Raw genomic sequence first — 21,294 nt, 5'->3', positions numbered from 1 at the left:
GGATATCAACTTATATCCATCAACTTAGATGTTATCTTTCAATGTCATCTGAAGTATGATTCAACAAGAAATATCAATCAGTTCATCATAGTTATATTCTATTGGTATGCTTACTAGCGTTAAAAAAAACCTTGATACCTACCAAAAGAATATGTAATATCCTAGTAGGATATGAGTTATCTGATTTCTGACACTCTGAGACAATAACTTAATGCAATCTATCAGATAACAAGAAATCACAATGTCATGGTCTCTATCATGACAAGTATCATGATCTCTGGCACTCTAGAACAACAAATGAAGTCTAATCATGATACGCTTGTTATCATGACTACCGACACTCTGGGACAACAACTTAATGTCGTCTATCATGACAACAACTTAATGTCGTCTATCATGACAACAACTCAAGCTGTTCATAATATCATCATCTTACAATAACAATCCTCTAAAATGCATCAATGAAAGATCGTCACCTTTCATGACATAATCACAACAACATCATGTACGAACTCACATGATATCCACAATTAACTAAGTTAGAGGGTGGACCCACCATTGTTGCTACTAGAGGGTGGAACAAGGGTTTTCACCTCAACTTCTTTCTCAAGAAATTTCACTTCAAACTTTTCTTTCATAGAATTCATTAACAAAGAATTTCATCTTGTAGTTATCTCTCTAAACAATGATCCTTAGAAGTTAGGTCCTATAGTTACTCTCTTATACTCTCTTGCTCAAGAATGCCTATTGGACTCCATCTCAGTCTGATATCGATCTTCTAAATTTATAGTGATAAGTTGTTACTTCCTCATTATGTATACAAGAATAGGCCCATCAAAATTATGCATTTACACACATGTATTTTATAGACTTCCTCTAAATTTCAATCTTCTAAGCTCTTGGGTTTCCTAGAAGAAGTATTAGACTCCCTCTTAAAATTATACTCATTTCACATAGTACCAATCATCGAAGATATTTTTCTCTATAAAAATAAAATATAATCATAGATTGAGTTCTGCACTATGTCTTGGCAACATATCTTATGTACCATTTTTCTCTTCCTATAAGAGTATCCATGGAGACCAAAGAATGGAACAAGAGCACATCAAGGCACACGACATTATTCATACATATAAGCAAGAGACTTATAAACAATTAAGTGTAATACTCAAAGATAATAAAAACTTATTTGTACATCAGCATCCTTGATATAAATGCTTCCAATGAAGGTCCATATGCATCAAACCAGAAAATCCCTCCAAAGAGGAATGAAACATTGGGAATGGAACATTGGTTAATGGCATCTTGAAAATCCAAAACAAATTGTGATGTACATGATCATAGAAAGGCACAAGAAATGTTTCGTAGATTGCTTGGGAGGAACTTGGTTCCATCCACAACTTAGCGCAAAGCAAGGTTTAAAGTTATCAATGTAGTTGTCTACCTATAACGCAGTTCTTTATTCAATGATTGTAGATTTTTTCAAAGACACAATGCATAGCCCTTGAAATGCCTTTGTCAAAGACAATGTTATTTCCACATTAATATGGACAACATGATTGCAGATTTTGCAAATCAATCGAATCATATTAAATTTAGATCAAATGTTGATGAAAATTCAAATGTTTAATTTCTTTATACACTTGTAGTTCGGCTCTGATACCATGTAAATGTTTAAGGATTTTTTTTGCAAATGTAATAACACTACCTTGTTATTGGTGTGTTCTAAATGCAAATTTGAAGACTTACAAATATGAGGATGAGGAGACATGTCTCTACGATTAATCATCACTTTATATATATATATATATATATATATATATATATATATATATATATATATATATATATATATATATATATATATATATATATATATATATATATATATATATATATATATATATATATATCATCAACCATGTATCTCATGATTGAATCAATCTGACTGAAGCTACAAACTTAACATTTAGCACATAGCCTCTTGTTAAAACTAACCTTTAGTGCCAAAGTTCTTGTAGTCATCCTCTCGATTGATTTGGAATGCCTGCACATTTTGCCTCACATGGTTCTAAAGTTCAATAAATTACCAATCATGCAATCACATTCATTGTACAAGTTGTTAGTTGTGGCCTACAATGTGTATGCTCTTGCATTGACCCATTAGTTTGATATAAAAATTCATGCAACTTTTTCTTTGGGTAGTTCTAGTATTCAACAAATGCCCAACCACTCAACTGCATGGAGCTTGCAATGTGTTCAAGAAGCAAACTTTTTGAGCATTTGCAAAAATAAGACTACTTAGAAATGACTTACCTCACATGATGTATGGCATTGTACTTCCATTTTTTAATGCAAATGATATTACATGTTACTATCAAAAGAAGATTTCCTTGAATTTGTGATTTGTCTCACTTCTTGATTTAGGAATATCATTCATCATTATTGGCATTGATTGTTCATCACAAAAGTCCATTTTTTGTGTGCATTGACCATTTGTGTATTTTTAATTTGTCGATTAACATGATTCTATAATTTTTAAGCGTATTTTGAAAAAGGAAGAAAATAATTCCAATTTCATCTTATTCCTTTTTTGTGCACTAGCCTTCAATGAAGATGCAACAAACTTAAGAACAACAATTGGTTGAACATGAAGGGGATTGTGCAAACCTTGAAGCTAGAGTCAAAACCAACTGAACTATATTGCACAATTAATATTAAAACAAATTAACTTGTAGACTATGACATTCTTATTGACTATTAATATGTAAATACTTGTTTAAGAACACATTTCCATTATTAAGTCATTGCACTCCTATTGAAATGTATATTAATTTGTATATTTATTTTTCCTTAACTATGAGCTAGACATTTTTTAACTACATTTTGTACGTTTGATATTACCAATGTTTAACAATCAAGCATGCCAAAGGCGACATTATTGAAACTTAAAAACCTCCAACATTTTACAAAAAACAAAGACTTAGCTTTGTTAAAAAAATAGGTGTGCATTGCATTAATTTCAAAAACTTATCACAAGAAGCAATTCAATTATTTTTACCATAATTACCAACTCTCCTTGAAATATATAGAACCTATTGGCTATTTTATTACACACCCACAAGCATGTCACTATTGTTATATAGCAATTTAAATAATTCATTACCTCATTACTAAAGTAAAATGCCTTTATGGAAAGAAATAAAAAATTGAGCTCTTGTACTAATTTGAAATTAATGCATAAATTAATAAAGAGTATTCCATTGTGTGGTGAACAAGAAATATGATTGTTTACGTTCATATACAAAGAATAATGATAGATTAATTTACCAACATTATGATATTTTTCATATTAAGAAATAGAAAAACAATGGTGCTTATTACAAAGACAAAACCAAAAAGGTCATTTACAAGAAGATCAAGAAAAAAATATTAACACAGCAGCAAAATAATTAGTAACCCACATCAAAAGTGAGTAAGCAACTACTGAAGTGAGGAACATAATGAGAAACTTAAGAATGATTTTTCCTACACAAGCGAACAAACATTCAAGCTATACTATCACTAGGATCCCTACAACAAGGGAGAGCAAGACGGGGATCTCTACAACAAGGGAGAGTGAGTGGGGGAATCCTCTTTGTGAAACTACTAGCACAAAAGGAAAAGTGTTGACAAGGTTGAACATCATTAGGTAAAGATTGGAGCATACTAGAAGCAACGGCCAAAGAAGAGTCCATGTAGCCAAAGGGGGTTGCACCAACAAGAGTTGGAATTGGATCCACAAGACTTGAGGTCAAACCCACAATAGGGGCATCATCTTGGGAGGCATTGTCATCAACCTATAGAGTCATTAAAGGAAAAATAAGAAACTTAGATAATCAAATGATCACCATCAATGTCCTTCCACCAAGTGACAACACCTTTACAATACAAGAGAACAATTTGTCGCCAAGTGGCTAGTAAAAAAGCACCAATGACATCATAAGGTTAGACCCTCATAATCTACAATTGAGTGCATAGCCTATCCCCAATCATGAGAACCACGTCCACAAAAAGAGGTACAAAAAGGACAATATCAACCAGAATTAACATTATGATGTTACGACATAAGTTAAAAATATATATAAAAGACTTCAAATTGAAGCATGCACTTGTTAATTGAGAGAAGGACGTTTCATGTGTATGATATATATTACAAGGTGTTCATCTTATAAATATGTATGTATCCTTTTTGTGTAACAAAGAACTTGATATAGTAAGTTATGCGTTGTAAAGAATTAAGATAACATTGATGAATGAGCGCAACCGAAATTTTATGCAAAGAATACACTTGTAAATAATAATATAATACAAAATACTTCATTCACAAACATTTATATAATAATGCAAATACTAGTAAATATTAACAAAGTTCTAAATGCTAAAATATCAAAATTTAACAAAACTATTCACAGTACAAGAATAAAATAAAGTACAACTACTAAAAATTTGATCCAAAACCAAAACTAATTAATAAACAAATATGAAATAGATTCCACTTCAAAGAGTTTTTTGACCAAACATTTTAGCAAAATATGATATTCATAACTCAATTTTGATAATATAATGACATGTACTAGAATTTTGAATATACTATTCAAGAAAGATAAAGCATAAATAATTTACTAGGTATGCTCTTCTAAAACTCATCACAGAAATGACATGTATAGAGCTAGAAGCATAATATGCCTCTTACCTCTAAGGTGTCACGCTCAATCTTGTAGCATGTAGATCCTTCCATCCGGTATGTTTGCTCTCATGTGTTGCAAATTTATCTCATAACTTCTTAATCACACTTCACTCACTTCTAGGTCTAATACGATTAGTCCCGTTATCTGTATAAAAAATTCATGACCAAATACCCTTAAGAAGGGAACAAAATACTAAATGGATCCTTGATGTCGGATGTATCTCCAACTACACTAAAAAGTATCACTATGACAATTTTGTAGGAACACCAAAGCTCTTTTAACATAAGGGCATAAAATATGTTAGAGAGCAATAGATTACATATGGGGTCTGCCAGTAAAAATTCCTGACAAACAGTTCCAAAAATTCTGAAAATCCAAATTGGCTCAAGAAAGATCTGTAGAACAGAAGAGGAACTCTGAAACTCTTGAAAAGGTATATACTATAAACCCTTGTAACCATGATAATACTACATGCTGTATCAGAAGTAATTATTTCCTTTATGCTGAAGAAATGACGAAAGTTCAGAAAAACAATTAACAGAACAGCTAAACAAGAGGAAACATGTTTTGCCTTTTTTCCCTCTTCTGATGGATATATCTGACACACCACTTTAGAAGTGGGTCTTACATGAGTACAGTTTATATTTGGGCAATATTTGCATATCCAGGAGAGGGATCATTGTATTAAGTCACCTTTTTGTAGATACATAAATTTGAGGAGGGAATTACACAGATACCATTGCCTTTAATGAAACATCCGAATAACACAAACAGGATGGTGGAAGTCTGTAAAGTTTTGGCATCTCTCTAAAGGACGTATATAGGTAGTTTCACGAGCCTCTTGTGTCATTCCAGATTGTGTAGCATATTCAAGGGCCATTTCCATATCAACCTAGAATAAGATACAAGAATGGTGGGTCATATTCATTTATTTGATAAAATCTCCATATCTATGAGAGGAAAAATGCAGAAAGAGTATTTACAATTGAATACCTGTTCTACATGTTGGGTGAGCTTATCTCTAATAGTCTGTTCTGTAATATCTCGAGATGTCACTTTCTCAAGTATTTCATCATAGTCATTACCAAATTTTGGTCTTTTTGGAGAACGCAATTGTACAATTTCCTTCAACACCTCATATATTGCTCGTGATGCATCCGGTACATACCTACAGCATCCAGCAAAAGGAAATGTTAATTTTAATAACTGCCAGAAGGCCCCAACTGATAAAGAGAGATGCCATTTTCAAGCACATACTTCGTCAAGTTTCTTTTACGATCCTGTCGTTCGCGTTCTTGTTGTTTTCTCATTATTTTGGATTTAAGCTGAGCACAGCATTGCTGAATAGCAGACTGAAAGCACACCAACAGTTTGAAATCAGAATCTACACTAAAATGTGAAGGAAACTTTATTTGGGCTTAAGTTCATATGCAAGTAAGAAGGGCATTTAAATGCCACAAAATTTACCTTGACAGCAGATGCTATTTCTTTTATATCATCTCCAATGTATTCTTTGCCTGTTCCCTTGAAAGGAATTTTTGTGCTAACAATGCTCACAAAAACTCCAATCTTATCTTGTGTCTGGTTTATCTTATAATTATTCCAACTGTTAAGAATCAGAATAAAGGCATTAATGTAGAGCTTCACGCAAAAAGCCCAAAACTGTTATCTTATACAATATTAACTTTTAAAGAAAGAAAGTTGCTACCCACTTGATCCGCTTTGTTGCAGTCCTTGTGACTACATCTCCTCCTTGCTCAAACAAAAGTGGAATCCGATTTGCAAATCGAAATACATTAATACCCTGCACTCAGATTATTAGGAAAATGTGCTTAAGTAATGACTTAAAGAAGTAGCAAGAGCCAGCTCCTCTCTTCTTCTAGATCTTCAAATTTTGCAATTTCGGAATACAAATTTTGAAAATGAGCCAAGATACAATTCCCAAGGAGCTTCTATTGTGATCTTGTGCATATATATTAGAACAAAAATTACATTGATTCAGTTCAAGTTCAATTATGGACGATGAGTTCACAAACCATAACTCCTTATCAAGAGGTTCTTAGAAATCTATTTTTTTATAATACTTGTGCAACATGGACAGAAGATGGAGCCTACAATAACCTATATAATACTCTTTTTCTCTAACATTCATTGAAGAGTCTGCTACAAAACAAAACGCCCATGTTAGAACCTAACAATTCTATACCTTTTCATAAATTGTAAACGGTAGCCACCTAGAATTTGAAAGATATGTGCCAACAAAGCATTTGAAATTGGATGTCATGTATTACATCACTGGATATAAGTTTGAACCGTATTATACTATAAGCTCAAAATCATGATCAAAACAAAGTGTTCAAATAACATGATAGGATAAAAGATAGAACATTATATATGAATTGAAAACAGAAAGAAAACTTTAAGATACAACAGAGTATTTCTTAGTCAATTTCTTAGGAACTTGTGCACAAGTCTATGAAAACCTTTTCTATGAACTGAAAACAAAAAAACCTCCTAATTAGGTCACATTGATTACCAGGATATATCCCAGGATGAAACAGTGATGCTATCTTTGAACTTAAAAACATAATCCTTTTCAGCCTGTACATGATAGTTGACATCCAATACAATATGGTGCTCTGTTTTGCATCCAGACATTTACATCCTGAGCTATGTACAGAGTTTATGTTTGAAATAATTTAATAATTGGATGATGACACTATCAAGAGCATTTGAGGTGGCCATGGTTTGCATTCCTTGGAATATAAGGTGTCTAAGGTTGCACCGTGTCAACTGCAAGTCATCCCTGCATTTAAAGTTAAACTGGTGAATGAGCTAATGAAATCATTATCTGAAGACAGAGATCATAAACAGTGCTCTGAAAAGGATAATATGGCATTTCTTTGAGAAAGGTACATGGACATTCTTATACAGCACCTTGTGTTCAAGGAGGTTGGATTATTGAACCAGAAAGGCACATGGACATTCTTATATGGCACCTTGTGTTCAAGTAGGTTAAATTATTGAACCAGTTTTATATTGATTCAATACACATGGGTTAAGGTATGTCTTATTGCAGATGGTCTGAGAACCTTGTTACAGTGCATGTAGCTCTTTAAATTGTCAAAACCTACATGTAATTCTTTCTTCCGGCAACTAAGAATGTTCCAAGTATCTACACTAGAGATGTCCCAACTGTGTGCAAGAGTTGAAATCCACAGATAACACATTCTGTGAAGGTCCATTCATGTGAATTCATCTGATAGATCTGTGAAAGTTGTCTTAGATTTAATTTTGTATGAAAGCACCCCTTAGCTTTCATCTAATTCATCTAATTCACCATCATTTTGTAAGAGAGTGAGGCTACAGTTGAGCTTCTGACATGAGCTTGCTCCATAACTCAGGAGGTTGCAGGCTATCCTTTGGGGATTGGTGCTAACTTGAAAATCTGGTATACTCTGACAAAGGCATGTTATTGATTGGAGAAAACCCTTGAAGAGATTGTACCTTACAAAAAATGAACCTAATCAAACATACAGTCTGTTCTGCTACTTCAGCTATCTGATCTCATTACCCTTGTCTGTACCTTATTATATTATGTCTGAACTGTATAATCAGCAGTAGCACCTTCGTTCATTATGATCTGAGCCTTGTCTCACATGATTACAGAAAGACCTAAGGGTTCTAAGCTTGTCCTCAAAATAAATCTCTTTGTGGAAAGGAAAGCAAATGTTTGTAGAAGAGTTAACTGCTGATGAATTGCTATGGCTTGACCACAAAAAATGCTTCACCGTGGGCATCAGTGGTAGATGTAAATGTCAACTAATGACAATGTTGTAGTCTACTGCTATGGACTGCAAGGCCTGTATTGTCATTATTATGTTTGTTCTTGGAATGCTTGTACTGTGTTTATAAGCCCAATCCATTATTACAAGTCCCATTGTATGACACTAGAAGTCATTGACAAGTTGACTGATATATTCCAAGGAAAAAAACTATCATTGTGAAAAATGAAATGGCAAAGACTGGCACTTGAGATTTATACAAGGAATATTTATACACTGTAAAACTGTATACTTTCGCCAAAACAAGTGGGAAGCAACCAATACTGAGCTGTCCAAGTAGGTAACTTTGGAAAGTGTTGCATACCCTCCTAAGATAATCTAGTACAGTTCAAGAAGTCTCAATGAATTAAATACTCTTTGTATATTCTCCACGTGCTTGCATGATTGTATTTGAAGAGGTAAGTTTGCAATTTTTCCAATGCACTGTCTGTGTGAGACTCGATTGTCAACAGTAAGTAGTTGTTCTATGGGACCCTCCCCTCCTCAAATTTCACAAATTCAGTTTCGAACAGCTTAGTAGTTATAAACTTAGTGCATAGAAGTCATTTATTAAATTTCTTTTTGGGGACTATATGTAAATTTATTTGATTGTTATTGGAGGAGATTAACTAAATTGTATTTTCAATTTGATGTAAAGATCTTGAACAATCTTCAACTCTGATTCTGAATGAGTTTACTTATACATATCTTTGTACTGATAATAATTCTTGTTTTATGTATGCAGACCTTCCTTCTACAGTACTGATGCAGATTTAATTTATCCAAATATATATGTTGTTCAGAATCTACAGACTGAGATCTTTATGCCTTGTATTGACATTGATCTGCAGTTGTAAACAAGCATATATATATGCATTGAGACATGATCACATAGGGGCATGACCCTACATGGTCATGCCTCAATACATATTGATTGAGCCCGATATAACAACGCTTCACAATAATCGGTGTTAACACAACCGATACATATTAATGTAATCAGTGATAACACAACCGATACATATTAATGTAATTGGTGATAACAGAACCGATACATCTTAATGTAATAATGCTTGTTAATCAGAATACAACCGAGATACATGATAGTTCATTTTGGCATTTTGATAATATAGGTTTATGATAAATATATATATATATATATATATATATATATATATATATATATGTTACAACCAGACCTCCATACATAGATTTATCATCAATCATGTAAATTACCATATATTTTATTTGCTACAATTTACTATGAGGCTAATATTCTCAACACTCCCTCTTTAGCAAGGAGGGAATTGAAGAAGAAATAATACAAGATTAAACACCACTTTAAGTGTGATCTATTAAGTTATGGTGTCTAGCAAAATCTGTCCCGAAGAACCATGATAACATTTGCTCCAACACATTTTAATGTTAGGAGATAGATCAACTATTGATAAGGTCGTCACCCTACAACAGTGACCTTACACATATGAAAGATCATCACCTTTCATAACAAAAGTTTGCAAACAATCTAATTTTCAATTATTCATGAATATATTAACTTACAAATGTATTTACAAATTTGTCATACCATGTTTACCTCTAAAGTACTATATTTTCAACCTTGCAAGAGGCTTGATGAAAATGTCAGCATTTTGCTCATTAGTGCTGATATTAATTAGTTTGATGACATTTCTATCAACTATGTCTCTTATGTAATGGTATGGAGTCTTGATGTGCTTTGGTCGATTGTGGAAAATAGGATTAGCAAAAAGTTTGATGCAGCTCTGGTTATCACAATGAATCACTGTGGGACTTAGTTGCTTTCCAAAAAGTCCAAATAATAGCTTTCTCAACCATACTGCTTCGCAAGCTCCCATGGAGGCCGCCATATATTCAGCTTCGATGGAACTCAAGGCAGCTGTTGGTCGTTTTCTACTGAACCAAGATATCATTGCTGATCCAAGATTGAAGTAACACCCTGTAGTACTCTTGTGGTCTATGGAACAACTAGCCCAATCATAATCAGTATATCCTTCAAGTATAATCTCAACATTTTTGCACCTCAAAACAAGAGCAACAGTGCCATGTAAATATCTCAAGATATGTTTAGCAACCATCAAATGAATCTTCTTTGGTTCACACATGAAATGACTTAAAACACTGGTGGCATAGTAGATATCAGACCTAATATTTACAAGCTACATAAGTGATCCAATGACCTATCTGTAGAGAGTGGGATCAATAGACTCTAAATTCATAGCTTCTTTTATTAGCTTGTGTAGATTTGCTTCCATCAGAGTTGCTAGAGGTTTGTTGTCCATCATCCCAAATCTAGTCAAGATGTCATGGGTGTACTTCCCTTGATTTAGAAAAATATGATCTTTCTTTTGACATACTTCTAGACCCAAAAAATAGTGTAGTAGGCCTAAATCCTTCATTTCAAATTCGGCTATAAGATCTTGTTTGCATCTTTGAACTAAATGATCTTCACCTGTTATTAATAAGTCATCAACATATAAAACAAGTATTGGCATGTCACCATTAGATATTTTGAAATATATGTTAGGATCAGCTTCATTTTTTGAGTATCCTAGTTTGGAGAGGTCGTTATCTATGCTTTCATACCAAGCTCGTGGTGCTTGTTTGAGGCCATAAAGAGCTTTCTATAGTTTATATACATACAGATTCTTATCTTTTATAACAAAACCTTCAGGTTGTTTGATATTTACTTCTTCATTAATGACACCATTCAAAAATACGTTTTTAACATCCATTTGATGTATCTTCCATAATTTGGACACTGCAATTGCAATAATTGTCCTTACTGAAGTGTATCGAGCAACTAGACTAAATGTTTTCTCATAATCAATACCTGCCTTTTGGGAGAAACCTCAAGCAACAAATCTTGATTTATGCTTTTCAATACTGTCATCTAAAGCATATTTGATTTTGTATAACCACTTTGATGAAACAACTGATTTGTCTTTTGGCCAAGGTAAAATATCCGAAACATCATTTTGTAATATGGATTGATATTCTTCAACCATAGCATCTTTTCATGCTTGACAAGACAAGGATTCTTCAACAATTGATGGTTTAGATTTTGTAAGCTCAATTACTAGTGCATTGTAACAAGATTTATTTCTGGTTCTCTTGCTCTCTCTAGAGATTTCATCTGGTTCAACATTATTTTCTTCAATCATTTTCCTTACCCATTAAGACCTTTTCTTGATATTAGAGATGTCTCTATTTTCAATGTTCGGTAATAGTTCATTCTCTTCTGATATGTTCTCCCTTTGATTTTTAGTTTGCAGATTTTCATCTAATTCTGTAATGGGCTCATCTTCTGTACTAGTGGATAATTTTAAGGCAGTGTTTTCTTCAAACTTGACATCGCTGCTGATTTCAACTGATCTCTACCCAAGTATATAGACTATATACCTTTTGGTGTTTGCACTGTACCCAACAAAAATTCCTTTCTTCTCGGATGGTTCTAACTTGGTTGTTTTTTCTTTAGGTATGTGAATGTGAACGGGGAAACCAAATATTCCGAGATGACTTAGGTTAGGTTTAATTTTTGTAAAGGCTTCTTCAAGGGTGATGTTTTCTAGGATTATGTGTGGGCATCTGATTTGAATATATACAACAATATTACTGGCCTCAGCCCATAATGAAAAGTGTAAATTTTGGTCATGTGGCATGGCTTTTGCTGCTTCAACAATGGTTTTGTTTTTTCTTTTTGCCACCCCATTTTGTTGAGGATTATAAGGTACAGTATACTCCCTCTTAATCCCAATAGAGGTGTAGAAGTCTTTGAGATTTTCAGAGGTGCATTCACCCCCATTGTCTAATCTCAGAGTTTTTATTCTTTTTGATGTTTGGTTTTCCACAATTGCTTTAAACTCTTTAAATTTCAATAGAACTTCATTTGATTCTTTGACTTTTAGAAAATAAATCCAGGTTTTTCTAGAAAAATCATCAATAAAGATATGTAGTATGAGAATCCTCCTAGAGAAAGTGTTGCCATGGGTCCACATAAATCAGCGTAGACTAGTTCCAAAACTGATTTAGACTTGTGTTGGCTACAAGGAAAAGGTTTTTTTACATTTTTTCCTAGAGCACATCCTTTACAAATGCCTATATGGTTTGAATTTAAATTAGGTGTTCCAGAGGTGATTTTTCCTATATTTGGTAGTGTATTGAATCCAATATGTATGAGCCTTCTATGCCATATTTCATTAGGGTTTGTTACTTCATGATTTAGGGCTTGCTTTTGGATGTTACATAATTTATATAGAGTTCCATCTCTAGACCCTATGGTGATAGCATTCTTGAGGTTAGAGTTTTTAGGCCAGTACAACACTTTGTCTCCATTAAAGGTAACTTGATACCCTTCATCAGCAAGTCTAGATATGGATACTAGATTCCTTTAAATGTCGGGTACAAATAGAACATCTTTCAATTTTAGAGGAATCCCAATTCTTAGCTGTATAGAACATGTCCCAATTCCCTTTACTGGATAGGTGGACTTATCTCCAATGGTGACTCCTTCGGTGGTATAACTTCCAAAAGTTTCAAACTTATCTCTGAATCATGTTATGTAACTAGATGCACCACTGTCTATTATCCACACATTTTCGTTGGATTTCATCTAACTTATAGAGTTGAGTAGAATAATAGATTTTCTTCCTTTTTTGTTTCGACTAAGAAGGCTAAGAATTTTTTCCCTTTTTGGACAAAGTCTGAAGGTATGTCTGAATTTCTCACACTTGTAACATTGAACTTTGGAGAAATCATTTCTCTTCTAATTATTGTTTCCTTTTCGTTTATCATTTTTCTTTCCTTTAAACAACAAAAACACCATAGGCATAAACTTTAAACATGTAAATTGTAATCATAGCATCATGAATCAAGATCATACTATCATATATTTCAATTTTCAAGTTCAACATCCAACATTCAAAACATTAAAATTTAAATCATAATCCATGAATCATGATGTTAGAAGCCAAAATAACCTATTTACATTCACTTTTTAGGGCTGCGGAACTCAAAACAATATCAAATATGTTATAAAAAATGACTTAAAAGCCTTCTGGCGCCAGAAATTCGCCTAGGTTCGAATTTCCAACTTGCGGGTTAGAACAAACCCCTTCCAAATGGAACCCTGCTTGAATTTGGGTAGAACCAGACTAGCATTTCAAACTGGTTCGAAAACAAATGTGCTTAAGAAGGCAAACCAATGAACTCAGGTGACTAAGATATGTAGCTCTATTGAAAACCCTTGCCCAAGGTATTCTGTCTCGGCATGTATGTCAATTATGGAGTCACCCACATTGGTTACCTATGTTTTCTCTCCACGAGATTCTTATTTATGATCCCACCAAAAAGGTTAGGATTCCACCTAGCTTGGGAGGTGCATATGAGAGCTTTGTGATCTTTATACATGGTGGAAAAGAGCACCCGTGTTATACCTCTCCTCCATGGTTTAAACTTTAGATTATCATACTAGCAAATGCACTCTTGCTAAAGTAGTTATAAGATGTCACTAGGTACATCCCCTCATATCAATGGCAAGAGCAGCCACATGATGACCAAGAGGGATAGTATTCACTCTAGGGCCTAGGGTTGAGGATTGATTAAGGAAACCTAATATGTCGCTCATCCTAGCTCTCCTATGGTTGAACTACTTCAATAAATAAAATATATCTTGTGATTAAATTAATAAACCCTGGTTGAAATGAGCTATGATTTCATGTTTCTAAAAGGAAGATCTATTTTGCACATAGTTAACAGATTCACACCTCCTGCCCCTGCATCTTGGAGCAGATGCGTGGGGATGCATCCGGATGCCCTGTGGATGAGCACCCAAATGCATCCGGATGCATCTAGAATCAGCTATTCGAGGAGATCAGCCTCCTTTACCTAGTCTATGCAATTCACCTAAGTACCAAGTTCAAGATTGTGGTAATAATCATAAATATATTCTAGAAGACATCGATACTCAATAAGTAGACCATATAGCAAAAAATTATTATATGCATCACGAGAATCAGTCACTACTCATTTTAGATGCTGTATACCTGGATTTGTTCTTTCTGTTAGGCAACATTGTTAGACTGGGTCAATTAATCATAGTTTTCATAGTCAATTTGAAGATAGCAATCTTTGTTTAGGCCCACATGCTTCCCTCCTATGTACATAACTACTTGAATTTCTCTGTCTAATTTGTAAACCTTAGATCAGACCATTAAGCTTTCTGTAGAAAAACATTTTTGTGGGTGGATAATATGTTTTGATGTTATACTAATTGTAAGTCCAATGGCTTATGTCAGTTGTTCAATCCTGCACTTGTTTAGTAAATGGATTACAAGTCCATAAGACTAAATTTTGGAAGAGCGAAGCTATTGGCAGATAGTGCAATAGCCAAGCTATTGACTGTACAAGCCATAAACTGAAAAACTATCTCTGCATGATACAAAGTTGAGACAGAAAAGAAAGATGAGATCGTGAGGAGATGAGTAATTTCATGTACATTTAATTTCATATTATGTGTCATCTCCACTTTCCTTATTGATAAAGCCAGGCCGCATGTGTAAAGGTTTTAGTGTTGTTAAGGCATTGTGATATGTGCCACTGTCATCTTTTTTCCTGTATTTTTTTGATTTTGTATATTTATTTTTCTGTATATATAAATTTAGAATATATATATTCACACACACTGCCCAAACACATCCCCCCCGCTGCCCATTAAAAAAAACCACTTATCTCTGTGTATATATCCACGTACCAGTTTCTTACACTGGCATCTGTAACCAGATTCAAACTGGTAACAAAATTTTGTGGATTAACGTTTCCTTAGTTTTCTAACATGTTGCAGTAGGAACCTTGGAGTCACCTCTACGATCTTTGCAATCTTAGCATACGAGGGGTCTTTGCTTGAAAAAGGATAGTGTCCTCTCACTTTATTCTGCGTTCATATGGTCATAAAACACTCATCAACAAGTAACCCTACATCTCATAATTCAGAGTTGTTGAAAAAGGCATGCATTCACCTTTGATCACGGAGCTAACCATAATTACCAATGTTACAAAAATTGTACATTCTGGAGGTCAAAAACAATAAAAACATATCTTTAAATTTAAAAGTCCTCACAAAGTCAAATCAATCCAATTGATCCAAAAATTCCAGAATGAACTCGATTTGGTACTATGGAACTTGCGATTTATCATTGTTGAAAACAGTCAAGTAAAACTAAACAAATGGGAATGTCCATTTCTCACAGAAATCACTTATGTAGATGATTACAAATTTTCACTGTATAGTGTACACGACTGTCAAATCATAGCAAGCTAGAGACTTAAGAATGAAAATGGAAGACATAGGACAATGTAGATCCATAAACAAGATATATTTGTCTATGATTCCTTGGTACAGCATAAAAGCTAAAAAACGTAAAATATACATATAAGTGTTTTATCATAAGAGTCTCAAAGGTTATCAAGAAATAGCAACTACAAACTCAAGCACACACTGTTTAATGATGGAATGTCACCTGCTTCACATCTTTGCCACCAAGACTGATTCCTGCCTCCACAATAAATGGATGACCTTCAAATACTTGTGGGCTGGAAATAAGAACTGAAAAGTCACAGTCTGCAAATTTCTAGGGACCTCGAAAGATATACACAGAACTAACAATTAATTAAAAATAAATGTATATAAATGTTTTAATATTTATATTTTGCATGTCATGCAACTAACCCATCTGGAACCATAATCTCAGTCAACGTGCTACGGTGCCAGATATGACGCGTAGAATACAGAACAAAGTCCAAAATCATGCTACTAAAATTTCACCATACATTAATTTATTGGTTTTGCAATTGAAGAGGCCAAGAGTTTAAAAAAAAAATGAAGGCTTTCATCAGAGATATTCACCTTCCCTCATATGTTGCAACCATGTCCGGATGCAGTTCTTTTATGATCCCTAGACGAAGATTGTATTCCCCTGCAGGGCTAAGACACTATAAATAGTGAAAAAATGACAACGATCAGTTCTTGAACATCTCAGAGAAAATGATGTAAAGTTAATGATCAATCCATTCACCTAAAAGGCACACAAACTCACATCACCACTAGGATCATCAAATTTAGCTTGGCGAAACAACTGATGAATACGGACTATTTGTTCAGATGAAAGAGATTTCACAGGCATCTTGGGAGTGAAGTCTGGACCCATCTCACCTGTCAATTACTAGATAGATTAATTATCAAAATATACATAAGAAAAGCAGTACGCAACAGCCAAAAATGAAAAAATGCTTTGGAATACTGTCTATGTGTGTGTAAATTGATACTGAATTTTTGCTCAAAGGGTAACAATTATATGGAACTCAGCAATTCCCATGAAATTTAGATATATAATATAATATGCAGGAACAGCTTAGCAATCCATATGCCTCAGAAACAAATATGATGATACCAATAAATTGTGGAGTTAAAATGGTCTCTACAAAGAATATACCATACAATAATGATTATATTTTAATCATAGTTGTGACTGACAAAAGAATTATACAGCATTAGTCCTTAGAAACAAGCAGAACATAACTACAGATGTATACACAAATACAATGATTCTGTATATTCCTCAGACAGATGCACTAAATGTTTATCTATCCAAGAGAGGCTAGAATACAAATAACAGAGACAATTGATAGAAACAAGTTCTGCAACCGGTTTTGAAGGAGTTATAATCCTGGAAACATCTGCCAAGTCTTCATTAACTTGTTGAGACGGTTGCAGAAATATTCATTATGACTGTTATATCGCCAATTTATTCAGTGCATCGAAAAACTTAATATTAATATTTATAAGTTATATTTTATTAAATTTATTTATCAATTGGTTTGTCTATTATTTGGTACTATGAGATGACCAATCTGTCTGTACATTTATGTGTGCAGAGACCTTCAGCAGGTGCAGCAGAGGAAAGGTAAAGTGGAGGAGAGAGTTCTGTATATGTGAAGCCATGCACACAATAAGTGATTCTTTGTGTTTCACTCTCACATGTATTATGTAACCATGTCTACTTTTAGTTTAAATCTGTTAGTGTAATTAGCATATTCACTAGTTACACTTTACTTAAGCTCACTTAGGATAATGCATTGCATAGTAGTGTGTCATTGAGACACCTACGAGTTTGCATCTCAATTAAGCACATGGTGTAGGAGAATTCCACTTAAAGTGGTGATGTAATGTCCCCATCTTTTTAGCAACTCAGTGGAGTTCTTAGCCTTTACATTCTCCAAAGGCTAAGTCAAGAAATAAGGAGAAATTGATTAAATTAATTTCTTATAAAGTCATTAAAAAAAATTAAAATTAAAAGGTGACTTTATATTTAATTAATTTTTTTTCTAGAAGCACAATTAATTGCAAGGGAGAAGCTTCTAGAGAGTGCATTTTCTAGAAATACAATTAATTATTGTATTGGAATGGGGGAAGCTTCTAGAGAATGCAATTAAATAATATTTTATTTCCTTCTAGAAGGGTGAAGGAAAAGAATAAATAGAGGTTAGAGCTTCATTGTTAATCATCCAATTATTGTGAATTGTATTTGATATAGATTTGGGAGAAGAAACTAAGGTTTCTGATTTCAGCCAACCATTGGAGAATGTCAACTCTCAAGTGTTGCAACCATTTGAGGTGGTGAAATATCCACTAAATTTGGTATTGAGGAGAGCTTCAATTCAAGAGTTATGCTTGTGCTTAAATTGGAGAATACAATTATTGTTGGAAACTAGATATGTTTGTTCTTATTGTTTGTACACAAGAACGATGTCGCACTACAGTACTTATGCTTGATTTATCTCCATCCTTGGTCATCACTATTATCAGATTCCTCTTGCAACTATTAGTAGTTAGCATTATAATTTTTAGGCATACGATTTTGCTGTGATAATTCAAAATCAGATTTTGTCATTACTATAGTCATTATTGTAAGCTCATTTGTCTTGGCAAACTCATACCAACATTGTACATGAGAATGAATTCAATAAAGGAGATACATGTTGCATATCATTTGTTTAACGAAATGTCCATCTAATAGCATATATGATTAGCATAATAATGTATGTCAATTGTTTGTCAATTGGTTGTAGGTATGCATTCCATATCTAGTTTCCATATATATACATTGAAAGTACCAAAAGAATTGCACTTGCATATTAGTTCACTGTAAGAGGCATTGTAATATCATTTGCAAGTTTCTTAGCATTAAAAGGCAGCATACAAGTGTTTGACAATATTCTTTGAGCTAAAATCAGTCAATTTGGGCAAGGGATATTACAAGTGAACATTCCACTTGATGTGTGAGATCCACCTTTAGCACATATCACATCATCATCTATAAGATTCCCCCCTTAATCTGATTAAAGAAATCAAACTTTGACTCGTGAAATTTTAAGAAACAATTTGTGTGCAACCTGGGTGGCGAACCTGCTGATAATACTGTAGCATTCGTTCTATGGTTATTATCAAAAAATTTAGGAAGTGGCTACCCAACACATTGACTTAATCTCTCCAAAGAACTTGCAAAAGTGGTGGCTCAAGAACGTTAATTTGCATTGAAATATGCAGTCTCAATTTCAACTATGACAGAAGATTTTAATTCTAATATGCAGGAAAAATAATGTAAGGAATTCCTACTCATATAGGAAGATATCATAACACACACGCAAATCTGATTGTAAAGACTGGAGAGTTGTGTACACACCCGTTTTCACCATAGGAGGTTGCCGCTGTTGGTAGTAATGCATACTAGCTGCTACTGTCTCATGTTCCTTGTCAAGCAGCTACGAACTAACCTCAACCTTGGTTCTAGACACCGCACACATAATATCACCCAAGTCACAACCCGTACAGGCTCTATCCCATGTATGTCTCATGCTAGATATCAGTGGAACTCACGGCATGTTGAAACAGGAGTCACAGAAAGGTGGCTATCAACCTCCCACATTACCATACAGTATTCACTCTCCCACGCATCTGTGCTGCATAACCCCGACTCTCTATCACGTCGTTTGCAGGTCGACTATCGTCCTTACTTGTCGGCCCTATCTCTATCTATTGTGTTGGTGCACATTTACCAAAGACCTAGCCCAAGAACCTTTTCCTTCAACTAGTTGTGCTTTTCTATCTGTCGTAACTCTTAAGGAGATTCATGCTGCCTTTGATCGTGCCAACTCTAATTCTAGTTTGAGTAAGCAGGGTGAGATACTAGGCTATGTCCAGCCTCTCAATACTTCTTAAGGGGTTTCGTCCTTAAGAAAACCAGTCACATTTAAGCAACCGAGATTAACTTTCAGAATATTGATATATTTCATGGTGTGAATCCCAATATAGCTCCTTGCTTTTATAACCTTGATGTGAGGGGAATTATAAACAATTAGACAATGTGGGATAAAAGTCAATTTCGTCTTTTAGTCACTTAACTTACTTTTTTCATAAAGTGACTTAACAATAGGAGTTCCACACTTAAATATCTCCCCAACAAAACCAAATAGAATCCTGTGATTGGCTGGCATCCTCAAATTAAATGTCATTAGCCTATCCAGATGGAGAGATAGAACTAAACCCTCTGAAATCTTATTCCCTTTAAGCTCAATAACTTCATGATCTATTTCGGAAAGAACTTCATTTGAGGCATGTTCACCTCCTTCAAAGTACATCTCATCAAAACCCTCCTTTGTTTCAAGAAAATTGATGATCTGAGTGTCATCATTGAACACTTGCCAATGTTCACAATTATCTGGAATACTTGGTCCATAGACCAATTGTATTTCATATATATTGTCTTCAAAATCTTGATGTGGAAGTAGCAGAGTAGCTTTAACAACCAATGAATCAGCTCTATCACTCAGTCCTCTAGGAATCACTGTAATATTGAAAGCATCAAACAACTTGATGTAATCCCAAGCCAAATCATGGTAGTGTCTAAGTCGGTCATTTCTTGCTTGATATTGACCCTTGACTTGACATACTACCAACTCAGCATCTCCTTTTACATACAAATTTTGAATTCCTCTGGCTTGTGCCATGTTTAACCCCAATATCAAGGCTTCATGTTCAGCCATGTTATTAGTGTTAGGAAATTGCAACTTGTAAGAAAAAGGGAAAAATTCACCATCAGGAGAAATAAACACAACTCCAGCACCAGATCCCATAGAAGCACAACTACCATCAAATTCCAAACGGTAGTATAACTACTTGAACTTGCTCCAGAATCGTTTAGAATGATTTTCCCTTCAAGAGAATCACTGGAATCACTTTCGGAAAGAATCTCTTCATCTTTTAAATAACCCATAGGATCATCTTTAAGAATAACTCCTTCCTTAGGAATGACATCTTTCTCTATGCCTTCAACAACATCAGCAAATCTTTCAGTGTCTAATAATAGTGAGGAACTTTCAGAGTCAATTCAATTTTTGGCAAATTCGGACACTTCATCAACATGCAAGTAACAATTACCCATTCCAGATGACTCAAAAAGAATTTGAGCACGTGGATCATTGGACTTGACTATCACATACTTTGTTTCTCTTTCAGGGTACAACTTTTGCATAACACCTTTAACTGGTATTTTGGCTTCAATCATATCCATATTGAGTTCTCCTCCTACATCTTTGCAAAAATTACGACCAGGCAACATACCATAGGAGGATGGTACATCGGCAACTAG

The 21,294-nt window shown here is 34.0% G+C and overlaps 1 protein-coding gene across 3 annotated transcripts in view; it reads right to left on the bottom strand.

Moving 5' to 3' along the window:
* Positions 1–4,788: 4,788 nt before the first annotated feature.
* The window catches only part of LOC149540081 (DNA topoisomerase 6 subunit B-like), a 95,173-nt gene continuing 78,667 nt past the window's right edge, over positions 4,789–21,294 (bottom strand). For all 3 annotated transcript variants that reach the window (XM_089801278.1, XM_089801279.1, XM_089801280.1), the window contains 8 exons: positions 16,684–16,799; positions 16,494–16,579; positions 16,108–16,180; positions 6,443–6,534; positions 6,198–6,336; positions 5,988–6,082; positions 5,724–5,898; positions 4,789–5,622 (listed from right to left, as the gene is read on the bottom strand). In XM_089801278.1, coding sequence (XP_089657404.1) covers positions 5,476–5,622; positions 5,724–5,898; positions 5,988–6,082; positions 6,198–6,336; positions 6,443–6,534; positions 16,108–16,180; positions 16,494–16,579; positions 16,684–16,799 — 923 coding nt within the window. In that variant the 3' untranslated portion in view covers positions 4,789–5,475. The remainder of the gene's footprint in view (positions 5,623–5,723; positions 5,899–5,987; positions 6,083–6,197; positions 6,337–6,442; positions 6,535–16,107; positions 16,181–16,493; positions 16,580–16,683; positions 16,800–21,294) is intronic.

Source organism: Cupressus sempervirens, chromosome 9, assembly GCF_028749045.1.
Source record: "Cupressus sempervirens isolate cs-2001-9-10 chromosome 9, ASM2874904v1, whole genome shotgun sequence".
Taxonomy (NCBI): Eukaryota; Viridiplantae; Streptophyta; class Pinopsida; order Cupressales; family Cupressaceae; genus Cupressus; species Cupressus sempervirens.
The sequence above is the reverse complement of the archived record's forward strand: the minus strand, read 5'-3'. Positions and strand labels throughout refer to the sequence as shown.